We start from the raw sequence: 18,229 nt of genomic DNA, 5'->3' as shown, positions 1-18,229 counted from the left end.
AACGCTTCCAATAAAAACCTTATATGGCCGAAGGGCATAACTTGCAAGCCTTGCCCTGAGGGCTTGGGGGGGTCGTCAGCCTCAAAAACCTAATTTCCAGAACTTTCAACTGCGTTGAACAAAATTGCTATCTCAAAATATTGATTGGATGTGTTAGGGGAAAGGGTGGGCGTGAGAGGGGGGTTAGTTGCCCTCCAATCCCATCCGACTATTAAAAAGGGCACTAGCCCTTTTAATTTGCAATCGAATGAGCACTTTTTGAAGTTTCTACGACAACACTTTCTATAAAAACCATATATGCCCCAAGGCATAACTTACAACCCTTTCCCTGGCGGCTGTGAGGGGGTTGTCATCCTCAAAGGCATAATCTCCGGACCTTTTAACTACGTTGAACAAAATGGCTATCTTAAAATTTTGATTGGATGTGTTTGGTGAAATGGTGGGCGTGAGAGGGGGGTTACTTACCCTCCCATCACTTTCGACTATTAAAAAGAGCATTAGGTGTTTCAATTTCCAATCGAATGATTCATTTTTGAAGTTTCTGCAACAACACTTTATATAAAAAAAACTTCTATGTCCCTAGGGCATAATTTACAACCCTTGCCCTGAGGGCTGTTGGGGGGGGGGGGGGTCATCCTCAAAAATTAAATAATTTCCGTACTTTTTAACTACGTCGAAAAAAATGGCTATCTCAAAACTTTGATTGGATGTGTTTGGGGAAATAATGGGTATGACAGGGGGTTTAGTTATCCTCCAATCACTTTCGACTATTAAAACAAGCACTAGTTGTTTCAATTTCCAGTCGAATGATTTCTTTTTGAAGTTTCTACGACAACACTTTCTATAAAAAAAAAACTTATATCCCCCCCGGGCATAACTTAAAACCCTTGCCCCGAGGGCTCTGAGGGGATTATCATCCTCAGAGACCTAATTTATAAAACATGTAACTACGTTGAACAAAATGGTTATCTATAGATTTTGATTGGATGTGTTTGGGGAAAAGGTCGGCGTGAGAGGGGGGTTAGTTGCCCTCCAGTCACTTTCGACTATTAAAACGCTTCTACAACAAAACTTTCAATAAAAACGTTATATGCCCCCTGGGCATAACTTACAACCCTTACCTTGAGAGCTTTTCGGAGACTGTTACCCTCAATGAAATTATTTTCTGACCTTTCAACTGCTTTGAATAAAATAGCTATTTCAAATTTTGAATGGATATATTTGGATAAATAGTGGGCGTGGAAGGGTTGTTAGTTGCGTTTCAATCATTTTCGACTATTAAAAAGGACATTAGCCATTTCAATTTCCAATCAAATGAGCCCTTTTTAAAGTTTCTACGACAACACTTTGCATAAGAACCTTACATGCCCAGGGCATAACTTACAACCCTTGCTCTGAGGACTTTAGGGGGGTTGTCCTCCTTAAAGACCTAATTTGCAGAACTTTCAACTACGTTGAACAAAATGGCTATCTTAAAATTTTGATTGGATGTGTTCGGGGAAAAGGTGGGCGTGAGAGAGGGTTAGTTGCCCTCTAATCACTTTCGACTATTAAAAAGGGCACTAGCCCTTTGAATTTCCAATCGAATGAGCCCTTTTTGAAGTTTCTACTGCAAAGCTTCCTACAGAAACCGTATATGACCCCAGGGCATGAATTACAGCCCTTTCCCCGAGGGCTGTGGGGGAGTGTCCTCCTCAAAAACATAATTTCCATCTGGATTTCCACTACGCTGAACAAAACGACTATCTCAAATTTAATTGGAGGTGTTTGGGGAAATGGTGGGCGTAACAGGGGTGTTAGTTGCCTTCCAATCGTTTTCGACTATTAAAAAGGGCACTAGCCATTTCGATTTCCAATTGAATGAGCTCTTTTCAAAGTTTCAACGACAACTCCTTCGATACGAAGTGCCCTTTTCTAGAGGAAAAAAAATAATAAATGATACATTGTGCCAACATCGCTCTTTACTTAGGCAGCGCGATTGCGCTGCCTATGATTAATTTAAAAACTGTTTTCCACAAAACAAGTTTTTCAAAGAAAAGTATAGAGCTCCATTAAGCCAAAAATCAGCAGAAATATAGTCAAATAATCTTCTAAGCGTAAAACTACCACAAATCACTGTGAATAAGTAAATGAAACTCGAAACAAAGTGAAATTACAATAAATAGCCGAGTCAAACTAAAAACGAACAAAAAATAATATGACTAGGGCTGATAACCCCCTATGCCATCTCAAGACCAGAACATGATTTGCACTTTACTGAAAAAAAAAACAACAAATGACCGTGGAATGTCAGTTCTATTGACACTTACTGATATTTATTCCTTAGTTTAGATACTTTTTTATTTAAGAAAGTAAAAATAAAGTGAAAACATTTAAAACGTATTTTGTTTTTGTTGACATCCCCAAACGCATAATTACTGAACCTTTAAACAATGATGAGATAAATTGATGTCTTAAAACTTTGTTTGGATGTTTGTTTTTGGAAATGATGGGAGTGTGTGTGTGTGGCAGGGGGGGGTGTGACTGCTCTCAAATCACTTTGACTCTTAAAAAGGGCACCATAACTTCTAATTTCAAATCAAATGAGACCTCTCTGTATTTAATACGATCACCCATTCTATAAAAACCTCATATACCCCCAGAGCATAACTTAAAGCCCTTGCCCTCTGGCTCTGGGTGGTTACTTTAACCCTGGAGGCATCGTTATGTGTTATTAATTAAAAAAAACTTTTTCCACAAAATAAGTTTTTCAAAGAAAAGTAAAGAACACCATTAAACAAAAAATCAGCAAAAATAAAATAAAATAATCTATCAAGCATGAAACTATCACAAATCAGTATCGATAAATAAATCAAACCCAAAACGAACAGAAATTACAATAAATGACCGAGTCAGACTCAAAACGAGCAGAAATTAACATAAGTGGGGCTCAAAACCCCTATGCCTTCCCAAGGCCAGAACATAATTTGCACTTTACTGAAAAAATATATTTTTTTTTACTTTTATAGCTTTAATAAATCAAATAATATTTACATTTTGATTACTAAATATCAGTATATGTATATTAAACTGACAATGCACATTCATTTGCTTTGTTTGTTTTTTTTCAGTAAAGTGCAAATTATGTTCTGGCCTTTGGAAGGCACAGGGGTTTTGAGCCTAGCTTACGTTAATTTCTGCTCGTTTTGAGTTTGACTCGGTAATTTATTGTAATTTCTGTTCGTTTTGGGTTTCATTTATTTATCGATTCTGATTTGTGGTAGTTTCACGCTTGGTAGGTTATTTGGTTTTATTTTTGCTCATTTTTTGTTTAATGGAGTTCTTTACTTTTCTTTGAAAAACCTATTTTGCGGAAAAAGTTTTCTTTAATTAATTTCTGTTCGTTTTATATTGACATAGTCTTGTCAGGATAAAAGAAAATAATATTTTAAAATCATTTCGTTTTTTTAAGAATTAATAGTTTGGCCTGCTATTTGTATGCTAGAGAAAAATTTTCAGCAATTTTTAACAACACACACTCTTTTAAAAATCTGGACACAAATAGTAGTGTTTAATTTAGTTTCATATCTCCTCTAGTTGACCTGGAATGGAAAACTTGATACCGTTTGCAAAAAAAATCTGTTTACTTTCTTTGATAGCTTCGATACTATTACGGCATTCTAATTTGGTTAGAATTTAAGGAAAAAAGTAACCCTAGAAGTCTGAACCTAATACCCTCAATCGTTCGTGGGACATTGTTGAGATATCTTATTGACAGTTAGCTTTAACACTGGCGATGTTGATTTAATCTTATGGCAACATTTAGTTTTTAAACATAAAGGCGAAAAAGCTGGAGGGGGAATAGTTTCTCTCCAATAACTGTCGACTATTAAAAAGGGCATCAGCCCTTTCTATTTTCAATCGAATGAGCCCTTTCCGGGCTCATTCGATGAGCCCGGAAACGACAACTACGACAAATCCTTCGATACAAAGTTTCCTGGTCTAAACAACAACAACAACAAAAAAAACACATTATACCCACATTGATCTCTACTATAAAAATGTAAAGCCTTCCTATCACTTTTGACTAGTAAAAATTGCACTAGGCCTTTCTATTTCCACTCGAATGAGCCCTTTTTGATTTTCTACGACAACACTTTCTATAAACACCTTATATTCCCCCTGGGCATAAATTACAACCCTTACCCTTAGGGCTGTGAGGGTGGTTGTCATCCTCAAAGACCTAATTTCTAGAACTTTCAACTACGTTAAACAAAATGGCTGTCTCAAAATTTTGATAGGATGTGTCTGGGAAAATGGTGGGCTTGAGAGGGGCGTTAGTCGCTCTCCAATCACTTTCAACTATTAAAAAGACACTAGCCCTTTTAAATTTCCAATCAAATGAGCCCTTTTGAAGTTTCTACGACAACGCCTTCAATAAAAACCTTGTATGCCCCAAGGGCATAACTTACAACTTTTGCCCTGAGAGGTGGGGGGGGGGTTGTCATCCACAAAGATCTAATTTCCAGAACTTTCTGCAACGTTGAAAAAAATGGCTATCTGAAAATTTTGATTGGATGTGTTTGGGGGAATAGTGGGCGAGAGAAGGGGGTTAGTTACCCACCAATCACTTTCAACTATTAAAAAGGGCACTAGGCCTCTCAATTTCGAATTGAATCATCCCCTTTTGAAGTTTTTACGACAACTCTATCTATAAGAACCTTATATGCCCCCAGGGCATAACTTACAGCCTTTGCCCTGGGGCTCAGGGGGTTTTGTCATCCTTAAATACATAATTTCCAGGACTTTCAACAACGTTAAACAAAATGGCTATCTCTAAACTTTGATTGAATGTGTTTGGGAAAACGGTGGGCATGAGAGGAGGGTTTATTACTCTCCACTCACTTTCGAATATTAAAACGGGCAATTTCAATTTCCAATCAAATGAGCCCCTTTTGAAATTTCTACAAAAACTTTCTATATAAACCTTATATGCCCCCAGGGCATAACTTACAACCATTGCACTGAGGGCTCTGATGGGGTTATCATCCTAAAATACCTAATTTCCAGAACTTTCGACTACGTTGAACAAAACGGATATCTCAAAATTTTGATTAGATGTGTTTGGGGAAATGATGGGCGTGAGAGGGGGCTAGTTGCCGTTCAATCACTTCCGACTATTAAAAGGGCACTAGGCCTTTCAATGTCCAATCGAATGAGCCCTTTTTGATGTTTCTACAACATCGCTTTCTATAAAAAACCTTATATGCCCCCAGGGCATAACTTACGACCCTTGCCGTGTTAGTTGCCCTCCAATCACTTTTGACTATTAAAAAAGGCACTAGCCCTTTGAATTTCCAATCGAATGAGCCTTTTTTGAAATTTCTACGACAACACTTTCTATAAATACCTTATATGCCCCAGGGCATAACTTACAATACTTGCCGTGAGGGCTGTGGGGGAATGTCCTTCTCAAAAACATAATTTCTATCTGGAAATCAACTACGCTGAACAAAATTACTATCGAAAAATTTTGATTAGATGGGTTTGGGGAAAAGGTGGGCGTGAGAGGGGGGTAAGTTTCGACTATTAAGAAGAGCCCCAAAACTTTTGAATTTCCAATCGAATGAGCCCTTTTTCAAGTTTCTATGACAAAGATATCAAGAAAAACTTATATGCCCCCAGGGAATAACTAATAACCGTTGCTCTGAAGACTGTGGGGGGAGGGCCCTGCTCAAAGGTATTTATTTCCTGAACTTTAAACTGCGTGGAAGAAAAAGGCTATCTCAAAATTTTGATTGGATGAGTTTGCGGAAATGGTGGGTCTGGAAGGCGTATTAGTTGCCTTCCAATCACTTTCGACTATTAAAAAGGACACTAGTCATTTCAATTTACAATCGAATGAACCCTTTTTGAAGTTTCTACCACAACGCGTTCTATAAGAACCTTGGCCCCCAGGGCATAACTTACAACCCTTTCCCTGAGGGCTGTGGGGGGTTGTCATCCTCAAAGACCTAATTTCCAAAACTTTCAACAGAACTTTAAAATAGTTGAAATTGGTGACTTTGATATTGATTGTTTTTTTTGGCTCTTTTGGATTCCTAAAAAGCTTTCTTGTATTGAAAACTGATTTTTGATAAAAATTTAAAAAAAGTGTATTTTAAAGTTTGTTTTGGCTTCTTTACAGAATATGTCATGTAGGCTAAGGCTGAACTGCTGCTTTTTTATTGGTTTTGGCTGCTCTTTTGGATATTATTCATTTTTTCTTTTGTTGATTCAATCCAAATTATAAACTGATATATACCTAATATCAGTCAAATTATAAACTGTATCTAAAGGGAGTAAATTTATCAAATTGAAAAATACATGATGAACACTTCACATGAGAACATTTCAATTACAATGAAATGAAAAACACTTTATGGTTTATTCGGTATGAAGAAAAATGAAGTGCCAGCTATTTTCTTAGGTTAAAAATGAAAAGCTTATCCGTTTTAAATGTAATTAAATGAAATAATATGCAGACTGAAGTAGCTCCAGGAAAATGTTGGAATTTTCATCCTAGTTCGTCACTTTTATTCCAAGCAAAATATTAGGACACTTAGTATCAGCTATTGAGTTTAAGGTTTGATTTCCAAATGCTCACAAAAATTACCAAATTTAAGAAAGTCGCAACAATAAGTCACCTGCCTGTGGTCAAAATACTCAAAGACTCCTCTTTGATCCCCACCCAGGCTCAAAGCTTCTGCTATGGTCATTTCAATGGAAATCTCCGAAGAGTTTCTTTTTAAAATAGCTTTCAAGCATAGTTAGGGGTATTTAGCCTTTTTTGCTTTTTTTCAAAGCTTTAAAAAAAATGTTATAATATTCCAAATGTTATATTTGTTATATTTGTGCATATTTTTGGTTATTTTTTGTGGGGTGTTCGAATTTTTTAAACCACTGTATATACTTAAGAACGTTGCAACATCTAGTACTCAGAGGTCATAAGACTGTCAAAGACTCCCCCTTGAACCTCCCAAATTGAAAGCTTTTATTATGACCTGGCCTTTTAATGTAACTTCGGCACTGGACAAAGGGCGCCATTGTCACTCGAGTGCAACGTGACACCAATTCGTTTTAGTGAGATTTTTCCTGGTACTTATTAATGAATGTTTTCAAAGTGAACCCGTTTCATCAATAAGAAAAAAACGGGTTGGACGTATATGTCTCTTTTCCTTTGGACGACAAAACCATGCAAGTGCTGCATCAAGTATAACTCACGAAAATCTTGTGAATTTTTGTCAACTTTCAACTTTTTGGCATCCCTGCTTTCAATAAAAAAAATCAAGGTACTATCACTTAAATATAATAGCTCCCTATGCCCCCCTCTGGATACCATCTTGATAAAATATCATCTCTGCTTTAAATAAAAAAGATTAACTTATTGGCACCCCTGTTTTCAAAATAAAATCGAGGTATTATTATTTAAATATGATTGCTCACTACCCCCCCCTTCTCGGGATACCACCTTGATAGGATGTTGTCTCTGCTTTAAATTAAAAATAATTAACTTTTTGGGATCCCTATTTTCAGTAAAAAAAAATTCGAGATGTCATCATTTAAATGTAATACCTCCCTACCCCCCCCCCCCTGGATACCACCTTGATAGGATACTGTCTCAGCTTTCATTAGAAAAATAATTTACTTAATAATTAATTAGGTCACTATATGGTTCAAACAAACACGCAAAATAACGTTAAACAGGTTAGGGCTCCTTGAAAAAAATTGAGGGTATGAGTAAAGGGGTACAAAGACAACAACAAAAATGTCGACATTATTCAGATATACCCCAAATTATTGGAAAATTGAGCCATAGATTCGCCGTGGCATTCAATAAGATCAAAAGAATCCAATTAAAAGGGAGCACACACAAAAGCCAAATTAGGCCAGTAGCCTATGAGAAATAGCAAAATACCAAAGACAATGAACAAGTCCCAATGGGGGGCCCTGGGTCTATCAAAATATTTCAATGGTTTCACAGGGAATTTAATATCATTTTCTTGGTCTCCGCTTTAAATGAAAAAAAAATTATCTTTTTGGCATCCCTTTTTTCAATAAAAAAAATGAGGTATTATCATTTAAAAATGATAGCCCCCTACCCCCCCCCCCCTATAGGCAATAATTTGCAATTCATTTGTGAAGCATATTTTTGGGGTAACTTCCGGTTCAATCTTTAATTCCTCAACTTTGTACTTAGCTTAGTCTATAGCTACATTTTGTCTCAGTAGAAGGTTTTTTTTTTGGGGGGGGGGGGTAAAAATGTTTCAGAAAGAAGATTTTATTTTCTATCAGGCGTTCAACAATTGAGTATAAAACATTAAAAAAATCTTATCTAAAAACAGAAAAAAAAATCTGCAAATTTACAATTCAGCTGTAAAAACAATCTGTCGGCTGTCAATTTCAATATCCAACTGAAGGCTGAAGCTGTATAGTAGTGAATGCGTTCCATAATTCTATTCAACTTGAAAATAAAATTCTTGACTACGAAAAATGTAAGAAATAGCCATTGGGAAATTGCATTTGAAATGACCTAAACTCATTTCATAAAGAATATACTTTTTTGTCAATGCATGAAGAAGTATGTATATTGTAATATTTGCAACTACATGTTGCATCTGTCAGGTTTTTATGCAAAGTAACAAAAGAGACGAAAATTAATGAACAAGAGAGTAGTGAAGAATTATGGTATACAAAAAATATTTGGCTGGGAAAGTCACTGGTGATAAATCGCTAGAGGTGGTACCGTGATTGCGTGATTTTCGGGGATTCGGGGAACCAAATTTTTTTTCGGGGTGACACATAGATTTTTGGGTAAATACCTGAAAATTCGGGGATAGTGCAAGCCCTTATCGATTTCTAATCAAGCAAATCGAAATACTAAACGACACGAGAAGGAAAAGCTCTGACTTTGCGGTTGAAACAACAAAGAATTGCCGATAAATTAATTTGAAGTCGACCAAACGCTGCCGCCTCTGCAGGCGGCGGTGCGCCTGCAGTGCGCTGGCGGCGTTACGACACTTCAGTGGCGTTCGACCGGGCCTCTCGTCGGCCGTGTTCAATCGATCCACCGGCGCGGCGCCGGGGTCTATCTTAGAGACTAATTCATATGCCAGTGCTGGACTAAACTAAAGTGAGCTCATCTCTTTTAACATTTTATGTTTGACTTTACCTGCCATGTTTTACAGCTTGTCTCGCGACCTTGGATTTGCACGAGCCGACAGATGTGGAAATACAACTTGCTGGGATAAAATTCACTTGAGATCAAAATTATAATATTTATTTTTAACCAATTTAGCTGAGCTACCTTGGGCCTCGTCTTAATTGACATCATTCACCCTGCCAGCAGCAGGGCTGGCTTCAACTTGACAGCCAATCACAGCTACTGTAATATCCGAAGCCTGTTGAGTTATATTGGCTGAAACGTCATAACTGCCTGTTCAAAAATAATCCGCCTACAAAAAATGCTGCTGGCAGCCGAGTCACTGGCTTAAGTTCGCTAGTCTTAATTGGCAGCATTGTCTAACTATATCCAGATAGAAATTTGCTAAGTGACTAAAGTTTGGAATAAAAATAAGATTCCCAAATGTCAAACTTTGATGATGATAGGATCATAGAACTGCTCAGAAAGTGTTTCCTTGATGATGAGGAAAATGGTATTGATGAAGCACCCAATTTTGATGAAGATGCCGAGGATCTACCCTCAAGCTTGATTGTTACATCAGTTCCTTTGATAGTTTTTACTGAAAATCAAGTGAAGGTACAACTATTAAGAACTGTTTTTAGTTTTAAAAAAGGGTTTAGAACCATTACCAATGGAAAATAAGGGTAAATTTCTAGATGGCACTATAATTTAGCTAAGATTAAAGTGAAAATGTCATTTGATGCCTTTTTTTTGCTCTTTATAGCCTAATTTTATAATTGCTTCTGGGGCTAGTTGCATCTTGAGCCCTTAAAGGGACCCCCAAAGGTATTTCATTTTTGTAATCTCACAAAGAAGTTATCAACACTAGTTAGGCTATTAGAAAGTGGTTAAAAACATATAACTAGTTTATAAATTAGTCGTTCAAGAGTAGTGTATTCCAAAAATACTTATTTATAACAATTCAAACCTCATTTATTAGTCAACTCAAATATAAATGCTGTTGACAAAAATAGTGCAGAATTTTTTATGACTCAAAACTTTGCTGTCAACAAATCAGGGTATAATTGAATTCAGGGTATATATTTGCACAATAGAGGGGTGAGTAAATTTCATGGTAACTTTGTAATGGGTCATATAATTTAGTTAGGATGAAAGTGAAAACATCATTTGGTGCTTTTTTTCATGCTCTTTCATAATTCATATAAAATACCTCTGGGGCTCAAGATGCAATTAGCCCCAGAAGCAATTATTGAATTATGAAAGAGCATAAAAAAGGTATCAAATGACCTTGTTCATTTTCATCTTAGCTAAATTATAGGGCCACCTAGAAATTTAACAAAATAAGTATTTCACAATGCTAAAATAGGTTGCTAAGCTAGCCTATTCCAGTTTTTTAATAAAAGTAGATTTATTTGTCAAAATTCTATGGTTTTAACAAAAATCATGGTTTTCTGACAATACACTACCCCCCCCCACTTTCCACTGCTGGTCCTAGATTTGGCCCTAGGAATATGCAAAATAAAAACTAAAAAAAAAACGTTAAAACAAGAAAATTCCATAAAGTTCTAGTTTGCCATTTTGGAAAGGAATAAAGTAAGAAAAATAAGACTTTCAGGGATGAAATAGTAAAATTCCAGTTTAGTTACTTTTTACTATCTTGGAAAGGGGTTAGGTTAGAAAAGTGAAACTATCAGTAATGAATCCTGGGCCAAAAACATACTCTGGGGAGGTATTGCCAAGCTTCTATGTTTACCCTCTTCTGATTTCTTAGCATAAGAAATTTGTCCACTTTACAGGTCTATATCTATTTAAATTTTGACAAAACAACATTTTTACCTTAATTTTCAGTTATCAGTTTCTTTTTCTCTGGCTTTAGTTCTGAAAATGCAATTCCTGTTATTTGAGTAGAATTTTAAGCCATATCAATGTTGTGGTTTTTTTTTTTTTAACTTAGGAAATGTATTTACATTTCTTTAAAACCTTATAAATTGGGATTGAACAGAGCTGTAAAGCTGAAAACAGTTTTGTTGTACTTTATTTAAGCAGAAGATGTATTTTGCAAGGTTTTGCTTTTAGAACAAGGATTTTTAAAGGTCAGGGCCCTCTAGAGAGAGAAGGAGTGTATTTAGGTACTTCAAAATACCTTCCCAAGACATATTTTGGTACTGTTCTATTAGTATGATGCCATGTGATGTTGTTAAGAAAACATGATTAAAGAAACTAGTCAAGCAGATTATTTCAATGGAGAATTGCTATGATAAGCATTGCAAACAGTGGTTTCTTACTCCAATTATAATATTTAAACTTTAGTTTTTTGGGGGTGAAGGGGCAAAAAAGATACAGACCTTTCAAGTAGGCAAAATTCTAAGACCTATAAATCTGAAGAGGGCTGACATAGAAGCTTGGCAATACCTTTCCAGTGTATGTTTTAGGCCCTGGATTTATTATTGAAAATTTAATTTTCCTAACCTAACCCCTTTCCAAGATAGCTAAATTAGAATTTTACCTGAAATTCTTACTTCAAAATATGCAGTATGTTTCTAGTCCTTCTATTCTTATCCATGGTAAAAAATTATTTTAAATTAATATGGAAATGGGAAAGGCTTGTGCCTTTTTATAGCCAAAAGTGATTGGAAGGCAACTAAAACCCCTTCCATGCCCACCATTTCCCCAAGCATATCAAATCAAACTCTTGAGATAGCCATTTTGTTCAACATTGTTGAAAGATCAGGAAATTATGTCTTTGAGGAGGACACTCCTCCCACTGCCCTCAGGGCAAGGGTTGTAAATTATGCCCTGGGGTCATATAAGGGTTTAGTAGAAAGTATTGTTGTAAACACTTCAAAAAGGCTCATTCAATTGGAAATTCAAAGGGCTAGTGCCGTTTTTAATAGTTCTGGAAATTAGGTATTTTAAGATAGTTTAAGGGTTTGGAAATTATGTCTTTGAGTATGACACCCCCCACAGCCCTCAGAGCTAAGGCTGTAAGTTATGCCCTGGGGACATATAAGGTTTTTAAAGAAAGTGTTGTCTTAAAAACTTCAAAAAGGGCTAATTTGATTAGAAATTGAGAGAAAGTATTCTCTTAAAAACTTCAAAAAGGGCTAATTTGATTAGAAATTGAGAGGGCTATTGTCCTTTTTAACAGTCAAAAGTAATTGCAGGGAGAATCCCCCCCTCCACGCCCATCATTTCCCAAAACATTTCCAATCATTATTTTGATATGGTTATTTTGCTCAAGGTAGTTAAAAGGTCTGGAAATTTTGTCTTTGATGATGACAACCCTCCCCCCATAGCCCTCAGGACAAGGGTTGTAAGTTATGCCCTGGGGGTATATAAGGTTATTATAGAAAGTGCTGTTGTAGAAACTTCAAAAAGGGCTCATTGGATTGGAAATTGAAAGGGTTAGTGCCCATTTTAATGGTCAAAAGTGATTAGAGAGGAACTAACCCCTCTCTCACGTTCACCATTTTCCACAAACATATTCAATTAAAATTTTGAGATAGCCATTTTGTTCTATGTAGTTGGAAAGTGTGGAAATTATGTCTTTTAGTATGACACCCCCCCCCCCCCCACATCTCCCTGGGCAAAGGTTATAAGCTATGCCCTGGGGGCATATAAGGTTTTATAGAAAGTGTTATTGTAGAAACCTCAAAAAGGGCTCATTTGATTGGAAATTGAAAGGGTTAGTGCCCTTTTTGATTGTCAAAAGTGATTAGAGAGGAACTAACCCCCCTCTCACACCCACCATTTTCTCCAAACACATTCAATCAAAATTTTAAGATAGTCATTTTGTTCTATGTAGTGAGAAAGTGTGGAAATTATGTTGTTGATTATGACACACATCCCCCTGGGCAAAGGTTGTAAGCTATGCCCTGGGGGCCTATAAGGTTTTATAGAAAGTGTTATTGTAGAAACTTCAAAAAGGGCTCATTCAATTGGGAATTGAGAGGGCTACTACCCTTATTAATAATCAAAAGCGATCGGAGTGCAAATGCCCCCTTACACCCCATGTCCATCATTTCCACAAACGCTTCTTATCAATATTTTGCTATAGCCATTGTGTGGAACGTAGTTGACCGGTTTGGAAAATATATTTTTGAGTATGACAACCCCTACAGCCCTCAGGGCTAAGGTTGTAAGTTATGCACTGGGGACATATAAGGTTTTTATAGAAAGGGTTGTCTTAAAAACTTCAAAAAGGGCTAATATGATAAGAGATTGAGAGGGCTATTATCCTTTTTAACAGTCAAAAGTAATTGGAGGGAGAATCCCCCCCCCCATGCCCATCGTTTCCCAAAACATTTCCAATTATTATTTTCATATGGCTATTTTGCTCAAGGTAGTTAAAAGGTCTGGAAATTATGTCTTTGAGGATGACAATCCTCCCCCCATAGCCCTCAGGACAAGGGTTGTAAGTTATGCCATTGGGGCATATATGGTTTTCATTGGAAGTTTTATTGTAGAAGTTTCAAAAAGGGCTCATCTGATTGGAAACTGAAAGGGCTAGTGCCCTTTTTAATAGTCAAAAGTGATTGGAGAGCACCTAAACCCCCTCTTATACCCACCATTTCCCCAAACACATCCAATCAAAATATTTAGATTGCCATTTTGTTTGTCGTAGTTGAAAGTTCTGGAAATTATGTCTTTGAGGATGACAAACCCCCCACACCCCTCAGGGTAATGGTTGTAGGTTACGCCCTGGGGGCATATAAGGTTTTTATAAATGGTGTTGTCATAGAAACTTCAAAAGGGCTCATTCAATTGGAAATTGAAAGGGCTAGTGCCCTTTTTAATAGTCAAAAGGGATTGGATGGCAACAAACCCCTCTCTCATGCCTGTCATTTCCCCAAACACATCCAATCAAAATTTGAGATAGCCATTCTGAAGATGACAAACCCCCCAGACCCCTCATGGCAAGGTTTGTAAGTTCCCCAAACGCATCCCACCCCCAACGCTTTCCCAAGGGCATAACCTAGGGTAACGGCACCGATGATTCGACAGTGCAATTTCGGAACCACTGTCGAAATTTTCCTTCAAAACGGGATAGCTCTGCTTAGCTGTGACTTAGAGCGCCATCTCTTGGAGCCGTCGTTATATTTTGACGGTGCGAAACATGGACACTATATCCGGTACACCCAGATAAGAAAAGAACATTCAATTTGGTCAGTTTCCTGTTTTCGACACAAAAGGAGCTCCCAACAATTTTTCAGGTATGTAATGTTCAAACTGTCATTACTTGGTTATTCATTGACAGAAAAAGTTGGGATAAGCGCCAATGTGTCGAGATACATCTGATCTTCTCTGAAATGTAGTCACATTAGCTTTTTCTTGATAAAATTAAATGAAAATGGCGACGGAAATTGCATTGTCGAAACTAGGTTCCAAGTGTTGAAAATTCTTGTTCAATGTAGGGGAATATCAGGCGGACTAAAAATGTTCCTTCAGCCGCATTCAAGCGTAAATATCAGTTTCTATCAAGGGATTTATTTCTTTGGTAATTATCTCGTAGTAACCTTGTCAAAATTTTGGACAGACAGCAACAGGCCCTGTCGAAATATAGGTGACTTTGTCGAAACTGCACTGAACATGTAAAACGGATGAGAAATAATTGGTGTCGAAATTCCAGGATCCACTGACGAAACCATAGCTGTCGAATTTACGGATGATTTATGCACAGCGAAAGATTTTGATGATTATTATTTCTAATAATATTTCAGATGAAAGAACATTTAAACTAAAGGTTTTTTTTAAACTTTGAAGTTTTACTTACAGACACTGGATTTTTCCATCATCTGAGGAACTGCCGCTTGGCCTCAAACCATGCAAGGGCGTAAATTGCTATGGGACAGGAGGGGCAGTTGCCCCCCCCCAGACCTCGTTTTGCCCCCCCCCCCCCCGACCTGATTTCCCCCCCCCCCACATTTTTTTAGATTATACCCTTATTTATCCTTCATCCAAATAAAAAATACAAATTTTATCGAATACAAAATCTTATACGAAATGACGCGTATGCCTATGTTTTGGACAAAACTAAGAATCTGCGTATGAAAATAAAATCCATTAAATCAAATAAACTTCTTAAATTTCTTGAAATCTACTCCCGTTTTCCTGGACCCTATCCCTTCCTAAATGCTAGTGAAACAATTTTGTTATACCAAATTTGTTATACTAAATACTATTTGTATTTAATAATGTATATTAAAAATTTTTGTACAGATTTTGTTATACGGAATACTACATACTTGAAACGATTTTGTTAGTTTTATTACTTCTACTTTTTGCATAGTCTTTTATACTTTTATACATTAAATGAAGTATAAAAAAAACAAAGAAACAAGCATATACGTGTCAAATACACCAGGTTCTGCCCATAAGTATTCCTCAAGTATTAAGACGGGTCTCGAATTGGGTTCCGACTTGCGTTGAAAACAGGTAACTTTTTTGTTGTGTCGAATTTGTAGGTGAAAATACTCTAATTTCGGAAAATTGGAGTTTTGTACCCTTTTCAGACAATAATTCAAACTTCTTATCAAAAAGTTAGATTCTTAGATGTTTTTCCTACATACTGAAACCCTTTTCAAACCAAAGGACTTTAAATTAAGACTTCTAGAGTAGAAAAACTGGTTTTTTACAAAAACTGTCGAATCATCGGTACCTTTACCCTAGAACCCTTGCCCTGAGGGGTGGGGGGGGGGTTTGTCATCTTCAGAATGGCTATCTCAAAATTTTGATTGGATGTGTTTGGGGAAGCCCAAAACAAACAGAAATTAAAATAAATAACAGAGCCAAACTCGAAACAAGCAGAAATTAATGTCAGAATATAATTTGTACTTTACTGGAAAAAATTCTTTTAAATGTTTTCATTTTTATAACTTTAAGAGATCAAAATTAATTAAGATTCTAATGAATAAATATCAGCATATGTGTATTAAACTGACATTTCACATTTTTCTTCTGTAAATTTATTTGAATTTTTTCAGTAAAGTACAAATTATATTCTGGCTTTTAGAGAGCATAGGGGTTTTGAGTTATGATCGTGTTTATATATTCTCGTTTTTAGTTATGATCTGTTACCTATTTTAGTTTGAGTTTCTTTTTGGTCTATTAATTTATTGGCGCTGATTAGTTTTAGTTGAGTTCTTGGTAGTTTATTTGATTATTTTTTTATTAATATGTGGATTAATGGAGTTCTTTACTTTTTTTGAAAAACTTATTTTGTGGAAAAAGTTTTTTTTAATTAATGAGAGTCAAAAGTGATTAGAGGGCAACTAGCCCCCTCACGCCCTTTTCCCCAAAATTTATCTGACAAAAATTTTGAGATAGCCATTTTGTTAAAAATAATTCAAAGATCAGATAACAAAAATTCTTCGGTCAACACAACCCCCCAGGGGCAAATGTTGTAAATTATGCCCTAGGGATTGTATGAATTTCAGAGGGGGCTCAACCAATTGGAAATCAGAAGTTCTGGTACCTTTTATAAGAGTCAAAAGGGATTGGAGGGATTGGAAGGTCATGTGCCCTTTTTTCCCCAAATATATCTTATCAAGATTTTGAGATAGCCATTTTGTTCAAAATAGTTCAAGATGAAATAACTTCTGGGTGAACAAAACCCCCCAGAGCTTAGGGTCAAGTATAGTAAGTTATGCCCCAGGGGCATAAAAGGTTTTCCATGTAAGGGGTAGTTGTGTAAACTTCAGAGGGGGCTCATTTGATTGGAAATTGAAAGTTCTAGTTCCGTTTTTAAGAGTCAAAAGGGATCAGAGGGCATCTCCCCCCACACACATACCCTCTTTTCCACAAATACATTCAATCAAAGTTTTGAGATAGCCATTTTGTTTGAAATAGTCCAAGGATCAGATAAAGTAACAAAAACTTTGGGATCAACACAACCCCCCAAAGCCCAGGGAAAGGCTGTAACTAATGCCCTGGGGACATATCAGGTTTTTTATGGAAGAGGAGGTTGTATAAACTTTGGAGGAGATTCAAATGGTTAGAAATTGAAAGTTCTAGTTTCATTTTTAAGAGTCGAAAGTGATTGGAGGGATTGGAAGGTCCAGTGCCCTTTTTCCCCAAATTTATTTGATCAGGATTTTGAGATGGCCATTTTGTTCGAAATAGCTCAAAGATGAAAACAAAATTCCATGTTCAACACAACACCCCAGAGCTTGGGGGGAAGTTTTGTAAGTTATGCCCCAGGGGAATATAAGTTTTTTTTATGTAAGGGCTGGTTGTATAAATTTCAGAAGGGGTTCATTTGATTAGAAATTGAAAGTTTTAGTTCCTTTTTAATGAGTCAAAAGTGGTCAGAGGGCATCTTTCCTCCCCCACACACACACACCCTCTTTCCCCCAAATACATCCAATCAAAGTTTCGAGATAGTCATTTTGTTTTAAATAGTCCAATGATCAGATACAGTAACAAAACTTTGGGGTTAACATAATCCCCCAGAGCCCAGGGAAGAGTTGTAACTAATGCCCTGGGGGTATATGAGGTTTCTATGGAAGATGTGGTTATGTAAACTTTGGAGGGGACTCAAATCATTAGAATTTGAAAGTTCTAATTCTGTTTTTAAGAGTCAAAAGTGATTAGAGGGCAACTAGTTCCCCTCACTAGTTCCCTTTTTCTCCAAATTTATCTGATACAAATTTTGAAATAGTCAACCTGTTAAAAATAATTCAAAGATCAGAAACAAAAACTCTGGGTCAACACAACCTCCCAGATTCAGGAGCAAGTGTTGTAAGTTGTGCCCTGGGGGCATATGTGGATTCTATGGAAGGGATGACTGTATAAACTTCAGAGGGGGCTCAACTGATTGGAAAATCAGAAATTCAAGTTGCTTTTGTAAGAATCAAAAGTAATTTGAGCGATCAGAAGGCCCAATGACCTTTTTTCCCCAAATGCATCTGATCAAAATTTTTAGATAGCCATTTTGTGGAAAATAGATCAATAATGAAATAACAAAACTCCAGGGTCAACACAATCCCCAGAGCCCTGGGGCAGGTGTTGTAAGTTATGCCACAGGGGAATATAAGGTTTTTATGTAAGGGGTGGTTGTATAAATTT

The 18,229-nt window shown here is 36.5% G+C and overlaps 1 protein-coding gene across 1 annotated transcript in view; it reads left to right on the top strand.

Moving 5' to 3' along the window:
* The first annotated feature begins 9,558 nt into the window (after positions 1-9,558).
* The window catches only part of sra (RRM_RCAN_like domain containing protein Sra), a 32,636-nt gene continuing 23,965 nt past the window's right edge, over positions 9,559-18,229 (top strand). Inside the window, exon 1 of the mRNA XM_089108032.1 lies at positions 9,559-9,778. Within this exon, the coding sequence (XP_088964158.1) occupies positions 9,605-9,778 (174 nt within the window). The 5' untranslated portion in view covers positions 9,559-9,604. The remainder of the gene's footprint in view (positions 9,779-18,229) is intronic.

This window comes from Artemia sp. Qi Xiang Cuo, chromosome 2 (genome assembly GCF_049724085.1).
Source record: "Artemia sp. Qi Xiang Cuo chromosome 2, ASM4972408v1, whole genome shotgun sequence".
Classification (NCBI taxonomy): domain Eukaryota; kingdom Metazoa; phylum Arthropoda; class Branchiopoda; order Anostraca; family Artemiidae; genus Artemia; species Artemia sp. Qi Xiang Cuo.
The sequence above is the reverse complement of the archived record's forward strand: the minus strand, read 5'-3'. Positions and strand labels throughout refer to the sequence as shown.